The 12496-nt window shown below is 38.2% G+C and overlaps 1 protein-coding gene across 1 annotated transcript in view; it reads left to right on the top strand.

Annotated features, from left to right (window-relative positions):
- Taf1 (TATA-box binding protein associated factor 1) overlaps positions 1-10287 on the top strand; it is a 320423-nt gene extending 310136 nt beyond the window's left edge. Inside the window, exon 29 of the mRNA XM_067146785.2 lies at positions 9890-10287. Coding sequence (XP_067002886.1) covers positions 9890-10137 — 248 coding nt within the window. The 3' untranslated portion in view covers positions 10138-10287. The remainder of the gene's footprint in view (positions 1-9889) is intronic.
- The last annotated feature ends 2209 nt before the right edge of the window (positions 10288-12496 follow it).

Here is a 12496-nt window from a genome sequence, read left to right as displayed (position 1 = left end):
AGAACCCACCGTCGGAAAGCAGGGGCTGCCTGGCCGAGGTGGTAAAGACGTGCTCGGTTCGCCGGAAAGGACGTGGATTCGAATCCCCGTCAGGAAGTCGTAAAATTTGAGACACGATATTTCCACTTCCGGAGGTGCACATGGCCCCGAGGTTCACTCAGCCTACACCAAAAATGAGTACCAGGTGAATTCCTGGGGGCAAAAGCGGCCGGGTGTAGAGCCAACCACTCTACCCCATCTAGTGCCGAGGATACGGATAGTGGAAGCCTTTACCTTCCACCCCTCCAAGGGTCTTCATGGAGATGACTTTGCTTTGCCGTCAGAAAGCGGTTTCCCATGCATGTTATACTATGCAGTGAGACAGTTGGAAACAGCCGCACTGATACTATTCCTAAGGCGGAAATAGGACACAAAGAACTACTTTGTTTTGTGTAATGTTGGATATTTTGCGAAAGGAACTCTCTTCTTTCTTCATTTGGCATGGAACGAACATTTTAGTCTAGAAATGGCGCTTTACTTTAAATGTGAGGAATAAAATTGTTTTCGAAAACAGGCAATATATGTTTCTATCAGTTCGAATTCCCCTGCTCACTGTTCTTGAAAAATACGGTCATTACCTTCGTTAAGTTTCTGTTCTTTTCGGCACCGAAAACATGTTTGCAACACCGCCAGAAAATGACACTTATCTCACTCGACTTTCGGACCTATCATTGTAGCAGTGTTGCCATACTGCACGTCCGAATATAACAAGTATTTAGATTTTCGATATTTATTTCTTACACGTGAAACAATATAAGACGTATTGTCTGTAGTACAAGGCGTATATAAAAACATTGGTATGATCATATGTTCATGTGGCGTGCCACCGAGATCGTGTTCGCGTGTCACCTAGTGACACGCGTGTCATAGGTTCGCCATCCCTGTCCTAGACCAACTACACGAAAAGATACGCGAAACAAGGCCTGGTTTGGCAAGGAAAAAGGTCATCTTTCATCAGGACAACGCTCTGCCGCACACAAGTGTTATTGCCATGGCAAAACTTCATGAACTGGGGTACGAAGTGTTGCCACATCCACCTTATTCACCTGATTTGGCACCATCAGACTTTCATCTATTCCCCAATCTGAAAATTTTCCTCGGTGGACGGAGATTTCCTACAAGGGAAGAACTGACAGCCGAATTGGAGAGGTATTTTGCAGGCCTGGAGGAATCTCATTTTCGAGATGGGATCAAGGCATTGGAACATCACTGGACCAAATGCATTAGTCTACAGGGAAACTATGTTGAAAAATAAAAGCAGTTCCACCGAGGTAAGATACTTAATTCTAGTACATTCCAAGAACTTTTCAAAGCACCTGCGTACAGTAGAAGTCCCTTATAGAGAGAATTTATAACTGGGAAACATTTACTCGCTGTCGTGGTTTGTCGTTTCATCCGATTTTTCATAAAGATCTGGTAAAAAACCCACATTTAAAGATAAAAATTTCATTGTTCCGTATTGAAATTATTGATGTTAAAAATTAAATAATTGAAAAGGAGGTTCAACCTATTCAATACTTAAAAGAAAGAAATGCAGTAATCACATTACTATTTAAATGGGACCGGTTTCGACCTTAGTCCAGGTCATCATCAGCCGTAAAAACATGTACAATGTTTATGAATATTGGAGGTCAGTTTCACACTATCACTCTTCCTCGTTTAATTTATTCTTCCTTCTCTATTTAAAAAAAAAAAAAAAAAAAAACCACGACCTTCATTTCGGTTCTCCTCTTTCAAATTTTAACTCTTGTCTTGCGCCAACTTCGACTACTTCAATCATAACCTAAACATTTTTCATTTTAAAAATAGCGCACTGTGCATATAAGTTTTCATTTGTTTTCCGATATTGCGCTTTTTACTACATTTTTTTCTTCTCTCTACAATTGTTTTTTCAAGTCAACTGTTTTCCAAGAACTTAGCAGGAGTACAAGTACTCATTCAATTATACTGATTTGCGTCGTATATTTTTATATACGTACTTAACTTCCCGCAACCGTGACAAATTCTGGACCTTCAAAACATTCTCCACTCTACTTTGGCGTTCGACCGCAGCGCATGACCTTGAATGTGGCGCGCTGATCACCAGGAGCTAGCGGCTTTCTATTACAAATCTATTCGTCTGCAACTTCAAGTTATTTTTGATCTTCGTATATTAGTTGATAGTGTTGTGACTTTGTGCATTATAGAATGTGGTGTCGTGTCTTTGTGCCTATCAGAGTGTGAAACTGACCTCCAATATTCATAAACATTGTACATGTTTTTACGGCTGATGATGACCTGGACTAAGGTCGAAACCGGTCCCATTTAAATAGTAATGTGATTACTGCATTTCTTTCTTTTAAGTATTGAATAGGTTGAACCTCCTTTTCAATTATTTAATTTTTAACAAAAAACCCACACACATTAAAATCGGTATGCACCGGCAATCAGTTTGATCAAAACTTGCTTTTTCACATATTTCCATACTACGGCTACTTGTTAGTTATGTTTTTAATTCCGAGACGTGAACTTGTATATTTGAATTAATTCTGAATAATTGGAGTAGTATCACTTCAGTGACTTCTGTGGCAAATGTTTCTGTTTTCTTATTCAAACAGTGTCACCTAACCTAACTTAACCTTATATGTATCATGAAAATAAATTTCAAGTGTCAGTAATGATAATCATTCCAGTATAAATTTGCATGTGAATAGCCACTTTGGAATTTAACCAGACGCAAGAAAATATAGTGAAATATCGTTAGTGCATTCCTCATTAAGACGATTCATCACTTAGCACGTCGTAAATTCAAAGTCCTGATTCACATTGTAGAACCCTTGTCACAGGAGGCAAGTCGGGGAAAGTTGCAGAAAAATTCCTGAACTACAAGGTAAATTAGGTTAGCATCAGGAAAGTTCAGTTTTGCTCTCCAGTTTTCATCGGTATTTCAGAATAACCCACTAAGCCTGTTTGTGCTTGTATTTTGCGTTCCATTCAGATGTTAGAAATTCATTCTGTGTGGAGTGATACAGTGAATGTTAGTGAATATTTGTTGTGTGGTTGTGAAATTGCGTACTAAGGAAGAGGTCAGGCATCTGCATCTTTGAACTGTTCAAAGTTGACAATATGGGCTAAACATGTCATACATTACTTGTAAAAAATCTTTCAACGGTGGCACGTATGTTGAAACTCGCACATGACCTAGTTTAATCTCTAAATAATTCATAGTTGAAGAGTGTGACGAGAAATAGGCCTAATGCTTAATAATCCACTGGTCCAAAATATAATGCTTCAGTTCTGATACTTTTATGGGCCCCAGTGCAAATGTTCTTACATTTGCTGTCTGGTGTTTTACATATGTTTTAGTACACTTTTGCTATTTAATAATCTCCAGTGGAAAAGGTTTTCATCTTTTTCATGTCTTTAAATACTCTCATCTCATTTTTAAAAAAATGGTAGATAGCCTATATCTTTCGCTGTACCTGTACATACGCGACGTAAAATGCACACATATTAGAAATAAAACCCAACATATCAAGTGTTTACATATACCTGTTGGATAGTTTTTATTCAACCGTACATTTTCTTGCTTAACACATTCTCTTTCCTTGTCCTCTGTAGAAACATCCTAATGATGTTTAACTGAATGAAATAACCTCTGAAATCATTATTTTGAGGTGTATCACATTCATACTTAATTTCAGTACATATCATTAAAATTAAACAATTGTTTACTTCAGCATTAATTTTTAATGAGTAAACTACTGCTATTGGCCACATTACTTATGCATTTATTACAGAAACAGGTTCTCTTTAATTTCAAATTGTGTTTACAGAACACCGGTTGACAAGTATTATTAATCAATTCTGACATCACCTTCAAGTTCAACTGTCGACAAGAGAGTTCATTAGTGCACATAGTAAGAAAACTATACCGAAGATGATCGATCGCATTGAGTATAATCGCTGGAGTGCATAAATATCGATAACGGAAAAAGTAACGTACGGTTAACTGCTCGTAATAACGGATGGATCAGTGACAGGGCTCTCTCTGTAACCGAAGGATAGCACACAGTTTAATATAGAAATTTTCAAGGGACATAAAAAACTGTTGCTACAACAGAGTTCTCGCTATAGTGGACTTCTACTGTATATCTATTTTCATGCAAAGCCTGAGGGAAATGCGTACTGAACAGGAATAGAAGAAGCACCCTGATTGACACAATACAGAAGGGTTGTTATTAAAAAAGGAGAAATATAGACACTGTGTGGATTTAAAAAAAAAAAGCACATGATAAACGTATTTACATTTCAACTGAAGATTGTCATAACGAAGAAATGCGATGATGTACAATTCCAGAAATTTTCAATCAATCAGTTAATCATCAGTAATCTGCAGTTAGGGCTGTTGTCCAGGTAGCAGATTCCCTATCTGTTGTTTTACCGAGCCTTTTCAAAGAACTTAGAAATTTATCGAACATTTCCTTGATAAATTATTGCAATCTCTGGACCGTATCCAGGTGGCACAGTAATGTTGGTACCAAAAGAAATAAGGCCATAGCATTATTGTTTTGCAAAATTTTTTCTCTGAAATTTGTTGAAATATTATTATCTCTAGTAATAATGATTCACTTATATAAATACAAATGTCAAGTAGGACATGTTTCATCCCTTCTTCTGAGACATCTTCAGCTTCTTAATGAAGTCAGAACAGTTCAAAAAACAAAAAAACATTGAATAAAATTATACACACAAGATGATGCAATGTATGTCAACTTATAGTCTTAAATACATATCATTATTATAATATGGATGTATCTCACGTTAAAAAATCTTTAATACTTGGAGTGCGCGACGAGTGTAATATTACGCTGTTTGATTTCTCGTGCTTTGTGTTGAATGGAAATTCTAAGTTCCCATGGAGGGAATTAGATATTTTTCCACCAATAGAGCATATAAAAAATCAGATCAAAATTAGATGTATGGCTTTTCAGGCATTTGCTCCATTAACCAGCGTTTCATCTTAGGTCTGACACTAGACTCGTCAGAGTGGGATGTGTCAGACCCTAGCCGCTGATGCTGGGGTGTATGCAGGTGAACTTATCAGAAGCCTATTTAAGAGGCACAGTCTGATAACTGCATACGGGAGATAAAACTCCACAATGGAATTAATGCCCGCCTAGCAATTTCAAATGGAAATTCTAAGTTCCCGTGGAGGGAATTAGATATTTTTCCACCAATAGAGCATATAAAAAATCAGATCAAAATTAGATGTATGGCTTTTCAGGCATTTGCTCCATTAACCAGCGTTTCATCTTAGGTCTGACACTAGACTCGTCAGAGTGGGATGTGTCAGACCCTAGCTGCTGATGCTGGGGTGTATGCAGGTGAACTTATCAGAAGCCTGTTTAAGAGGCACAGTCTGATAACTGCATACGGGAGATAAAACTCCACAATGGAATTAATGCCCGCCTAGCAATTCCAAATGGAAATTCTAAGTTCCCGTGGAGGGAATTGGATATTTTTCCACCAATAGAGCATATCAAAAATCAGATCAAAATTAGATGTATGGCTTTTCAGGCATTTGCTCTATTAACCAGCGTTTTGTCTTAGGTCTGACACTAGACTCATCAGAGTCAGAGCAAACGCCTGAAAAGCCATACATCTAATTTTGATCTGATTTTTGATATGCTCTATTGGTGGAAAAATATCTAATTCCCTCCATGGGAACTTAGAATTTCCATTTGGAATTGCTAGGCGGGCATTAATTCCATTGTGGAGTTTTATCTCCCGTATGCAGTTATCAGGCTGTGCCTCTTAAATAGGCTTCTGATAAGTTCACCTGCATACACCCCAGCATCAGTGGGTAGGGTCTGACACATCCCACTCTGACGAGTCTAGTGTCAGACCTAAGATAAAACGCTTGTTAATAGAGCAAACGCCTGAAAAGCCATACATCTAATTTTGATCTGACTTTGTGTTGAAGACGAACGTAACATTACAGCTCTAGCACTCCTTTGTGGATTCCAGTAAGTATGAAGTTGCACATACTATCACTACAAGTAGATAGCACTACGTCACTGTTTAGCGGAAGAATATTGATCTGTTCGAAGGCATGAAAACTCATTTATTATATCATCAAGTATAAAACAGTGAAGTGGTGGAAAAAACTGGCCTTCCATCTCATTGCGATCGTAATAGCGGATGGTTCTATTGTTTACAACACTCTGAAAGCAAAGAAACTCAGCACCTCCCACTTTGTTCAAGATTAGTGTTGTCTGCAGGCAGTGATTTTGAACCCAACACCTTCAGTTAGAAGATAGCTCGGTTCACTCAAAAACATTTTTAAGACTGAGTTTCTCTTTCTGAAGGTAAAAAGAAGGCACAGAGAAGATGTATGGTTTGCAGTGACAAGGAAAACCATCGCACGAGCAAGTCCGGGAGAAAAGACACTTCATATCAGTGTAGTGACTGTGATGATGGACTTTGTGTCCCCCTTGTTTCAAAATTTACCATACCATAGTACATAAGAAGCGACATTTTTGGTTTTCAGATCAAAGTAGTGTGTGATATCGATTAAATGATTATTGAGATTTATTTCAACAATGTAGTGCGAGCATATGTGATTTTACAATTTTAATGCGTTTTAATACTTTTTCTTCCTGAAAAAAATTGAGTAATTTTGCACTATTTTTTACAATACAGTTTTTCAATCAAATTGACTAAATGTGTAGTGTAAGGATTCAGAAATCGAACGGACTCTTCAATTTATTAGTAACTCAAACTGCATTCATTTTGTGCCATTCTGAACATAGCCATAAATTCTGGAAATCAGCCAGCACACAGATGAGGAGCAACATTTAAGGCATCATTAGGGTAGGTGTTAAAAACATGATTCTTGGTGTCGAAAGACAGTCAAGTATGCCTATGTAGGGCAAATGTGATATTGTTAACATAAATACACTTAAAGTATGACTATGTATTTAAAAATTTTTGCATCGTAAAACTGTATGAGTATGTATGTTGACATTTTGAATGCAGCAGAATGTTCTTGAACAACTTTCTTGTTTATGTACAGTAAAACCTTGTTAAGACATTTCTGCAAGGGGCATGGGAAAAGAACATATTAAGCTAGAAAACGTACTTCTGAATACACGAATAAAAAGTATCCAACAGGGATATGGAAACACTAGATGCAATTTTTTCCAACACGAGGGCATTTTACATTGTGGATCCACGGATACAGTGAAAGCTATATCTACCATTTCTAAAGATCAGAGGAGATAATTAAAAGTTGTGAAAAGAATGAGAGAACAAATATGAAAAATCTTTTCTGCTGGGGGTTATAAAATAACAACAGAGCACTGAAAGGTGTGAAAAATACCAGACAACAAATATGAAAACGTTTGCACACAGGCCCATAAAAATATCAACATAGATCACACTCTTTCTAAAACAAATGTTAGTAGAAGCCTTCTATTTGGACCAGTGGTTATAGAAGCCTTCTATTTCGGACCAATGGGTTATTAAACATTACTTTATGGTCATACTCTTAAAGCCGGTCTCCACTGTTTAACATTTAACACCAACATGTTAAATTTAACATGTTACAGTTGACGTGTATATTGTGATTGTCTCTTCCAATTGACTTTGCATGTTAACTCAGAATGCTGAGTTAACACTTTTAACATGTTGGCGTGTTTTCCGCTCCAAGTGGAAGACATGTCAAGTCAATTCGTTGTTCGTGCATTGTCGGCACAGCTTTGGCAACTTCCATGATGTTTCCATGCCAACACATAACCTAAACGACGCAAACGACGTGCTCCTCATGAAGTAGGATTATAATTACAACACTCCGCAACTCTCCTTCTCTTTGTTATAAGCTACAAATACAGTACACGCACGTGTGTCGTTCTCTCTGCACTATACTAAAATGTATAGTCAGAAATGGAGTAGAGCAAGGAGATTACTCTGGAGTTAATTAATGATATAATAGAAAGGCCTTATTTGTGGGTCTCATCAGAGGAATACAGATATAAAGCGAAGAAAGCCGACAGTTTCCAGGAACTCAAAAATATCTATAATTGTTCCTGCGAGTAAATCGAAAAAAAAAAAAAAACTAGCGTCCCTCCGCTCCCAGTACAGTCGAGAATTGCAGAAAGTTCAGAAAATTCGGTAGTCGGGAGCGGACGAAGTTTATACCCTGTACTTCAAAGTGGTTTGCTTTTGAAGCAATGAGCAGAGTGAATGGAGGAAATGTGCCTAATAAAACTGCATTTCTAAATCATAACAAGAAGCAACAGTGGCAATAACAAAGGCCAATTCCTCTTCACCTGAGTCCATTGTCCTTATTTGAAAATACTAGACACCATCTAAATGTATTACCATAAATTGATATGATGAACTACCTGTATATTAACAAAGGATGTCACGTTTAACATGTTTATTAAGTGTGGACACAATGTTAAATGAAACAGTTTTTGACATTTAACATGCTGATGGTGTCACCAGTTAACATTTAACACTTTTAACATTTAACATGTTGTTGTTAAATGTTAATCAGTGGAGACCGGCCTTTAGACAATGAATTGAAGGTTACACTCGATAATGTGCGACTGCAAGAGAATTACTTTGGCTGCCATCTTGAATCTGACATAACTTCGACCACCTTGAGTGATTGAATCAAAACTCAAAGGTGTGAGATTCAACATTCACGCCACTGCTGCTTTCAAAACAAGGTAAATGCCTTTAACTGCCTGTAATAGTTTCTGACAAGGCTCTGGTAGATTGTCATGGATGCATTGGAAATCAGTCTTGCCTAGAGATAGCCCATTCTACATTGATAGAACGCGGTGCTCTTGCGTGTCTGCCAACTTGGTGGAAGCAGAATTTGATGCAGACACAAATGGACCTCCATTTCACTTTTTGCACAGAGCACATAATACATAGTTACAAACACAAAGTGTAGTGTCACTGCACAGAACAAGTGGGTTTTTCAGCACACTCACTCATCATAGTAGGGTAAAATTGCTTTTGGCAGGTAAGTTATAACATATAAGCGTGGGAGGTATGGTCTGGGAATTCATTGACTAGAGTGGTTATATGTCTCATTTCTATATGTCCTTGTTAGAAGCTGGTTTAGATATGCCTTTTCTTTACATTAGCAATTTAGCCTAACTGTATCATTCTCCCAGGTTGTACATTTTTATACACTGTTGTTCTAAGTCATTCCCTTCTTGTTTATAATGCAGCATCCCTAATGTCTCCTATTCCCATAAAATATCATGAACACTCTAACTGTTTATTCTTTTCTTGCTAATCATGCCCATATGCCTTCTGTCACCTGTATAAAACCTCTTTGTTTTGTGTCTCCTTTTTCTGGTATTTATCTGACCTCCTCCTTTATCCAACTTCCTGCATCAAGACTGAAGTTCCCTCACTGACTATGAATGGTTGTTCTTTTATGAAGGAAGAAGCTCAACAGCCATGCAGAATAGACCTGGAAGAATTGGAACATGTGCATATATATTAACATCACATCTTCCTACCACGATTTTGTTATCCATATCTGTTTGATGATTACCAAGCTCAGTAGCTGCAGTCGCTTAAACGTGGCCAGTATCCAATATTTGGGTGATAGTGGGTTCAAACCCCACTTTCAGCAGCTCTGAAGATGATTTTCCATAGTTTCCCATTTTCACACCAGTCAAATGCTGGGGGCTATACCTTAATTAAGGCCACAGCTGCTTCCTTCCCACTCCGAGCCCTTTCCTGTCCCATCACTGCCATACTACCTATCTGTGTTGGTGCGACATAAAGCAACTTGTAAAGAAAATGTTTGATGATTTTGTAATTTTTTTGTATGTTTCAGAAGAGAGTATGGATGTAGATCCTAATTATGATCCTTCAGACTTCCTACTTCATGGTCTGCCCCAGCAACGTTCTGAACAACTGCGTGAGGGTTCCAGCCATGAGAAGATCAATGATGATTTGGAAGTGAGTGAGTCAGAAGATGAAATGACTGCTGCAGCAAATTCAGCTACGCCGGGGGAGCCTATCCCAGATCCACCCAAGAAAGAAATAGAAGAAGAGGATGATGGTGGTGGTCTATGGTTTTAATTGAAGAGACACTACATTTATTTATTCATATAGAATATGAAGTATATTGTACATTTTGTCAGTAGTGAAAATTAATCTTTTATCTAGTTGTATAGAATGTGTACAGTAATTAAGGATATATATAAAAACACTATATATGTTTTATATTTATACCGTAACTATCTGAATATAAAAGCAACCCTAAACAACATCTGAGTTTTTGAGGCAGTGTCTTATTTATATATATCATGCCATGCCATGAATCATAACATTTTCAATACTTTCTATCAACCTTCCAGCTTTCTGCATGTGACAATTGCTTGCACTTGTTAACCCATTCGCCTCACATTTAAATACCATAGGAGTTCACTAAGAAATCACATTTAAATACCGCTCTACGGCCGACGTCATCACACTATTATTTAGAAAATCATACAAAACCAACCAGTTTCCTTTCTGAAAATTTGCATGCATGATAACGAAGTAATAAACTTACCAATGCCGCTATTTTAGTACGTCTGCTGGGTGTGGTACACCTCAAAACATTCTTCTAAGTGAAGAGCTATGCCACACTTTTTGCACTGCCAGCAACTTTCGCTTCTTTTACCCCGGCTGTAGCACACAACACACCTTCTTGTGACTTTTGATTTCTTCTCTGTAGGGGGAATATGCATAGGAAAGTGGGCCCATGATTTAGCTTGTAATCTGGTTGGGGTGGTGCTCGCTGAAGGTCGACCTCGAACCGAGTACTCCGGCAACTGAACAGTCTCTAGTAGCTGCTGTGCAATGCTAGTTCGAAGTCTGTGTAGCTCGTCTTTCTGTTAGCAGCGATCTTGTGATACACAGTGAAGGAATTGAAAATACACATATCTAGGAGGTAAAAGAATATTTTCCTCTACCCTTTCACTGTGCGTCGCATGACGGGGAACAGAGCTGTAACCTGATCCTGAAGGTCCAACACCACCCATCCCCTTCTGATATTCAAGGCCACACTTGGGCTTTATCACTTCTTCCCTCGGGGTTTGTCCTCTCTTTCGTCTGAGTTTGCCTGTCCCTGTCATGTCAGCTGATTTGTGTTTAGTGGTGAGAAAGCAAACATCCTTGTTATCTTTCCACTTCACACACAACATACTGTTGGCAGCCCACGTCTCATACTCTCCACGTTTCAGTTTCGTCTTACTGATATCGCGAGTCATGTCTTTTCGGTTCTGTCTAACAGTTCCAATTACATTCATCTGCTTGTCGCGTAGCCTTTTGAATAAATGTGGGGAAGAATACCAGTTATCTAAAAACAATGTACGTCCTCAGCCTAACAAGGGTTCACACATGTTGAGCACAACGTTTGTACTTGCTGGCAGACTTGGATCTGTTACATCGTCACCTACATAAATTTTGAAAGACAGACAGTAGCCAGAACTTGATTCACAAATTTTGTAAATTTTTATTCCAAACTTTCATCTAGAGCAATGTCTTGTGAAGGTAAATATAATTCTGAAAATTTGGAGCAGAAATGTTGTATTATAGGCATAATCTTTCTTAGTTTGTCACTACTATCGACTTGTTCATCATCAACAAAATGTAAAAATCGTGAAATTATAATAAATCTTCCCCATCTCATGGTTTCATGAAAAATAGGAGTGTTTATACACCTGTTTTTACTCCAGTATAACTGTATTCTTGACTTTCACACTTGTGACATTAGTATAACTAACGCAAAATATGCCCTAATTTCGTCGGGTGTAGTCTCAAACCATTTGTCATAGTCTCACCTTTTTTCTGTCAGGATTGCTCAACTGTTTTGCTGCATATGAATTTGACTCAACAGATATTTTGTCAAACAAAGGGTTCGTGTGTTCACAAAAAACCGAGAGTTCAGATAGTGGCTGCGTTTCAAACTTTTTCATTAAGTTTTCACTAACACCACTGTATTCACTAAACTTATGTATAACAGGTTTATTGTCACTTTTTGTCCAGTTCCAGTCAGTCAAGTTAGTCTGTGCCGAGGTACGAGCTCGTTTCGAAAGACTCGGCACATCGTCGTTATTTGCATCACTTTCCGTATCATCAGAACTACTATACACATCTCTAGTACTCGAACTAAGTACTTCAGGGTCTATTTCGTCGTCACAAACATCACTGCCTTCAATATCACTCTCTAAAACACTATCTATTAGCTTGTTCCCGGCTTTGACTAGTGGGGTAACCGCAAGGTAAACACAGCCATTGCCTGCGCCCCATATTCTTTCAGTCGTGTTCACCTGTTATAGTGTGCGGAGTGCAGGGTAGAATACTCGGCCGCCTGGAAGCAGGCCAGACACAGACTGAAGTCGCCGTATCCTTGAATGTGCCACAAATTGTCATTTCCAGGGTTTGGAGATGA

Source organism: Anabrus simplex, chromosome 5 (genome assembly GCF_040414725.1).
Source record: "Anabrus simplex isolate iqAnaSimp1 chromosome 5, ASM4041472v1, whole genome shotgun sequence".
Taxonomy (NCBI): Eukaryota; Metazoa; Arthropoda; class Insecta; order Orthoptera; family Tettigoniidae; genus Anabrus; species Anabrus simplex.
This window is presented reverse-complemented; position numbering and strand designations above follow the sequence as displayed.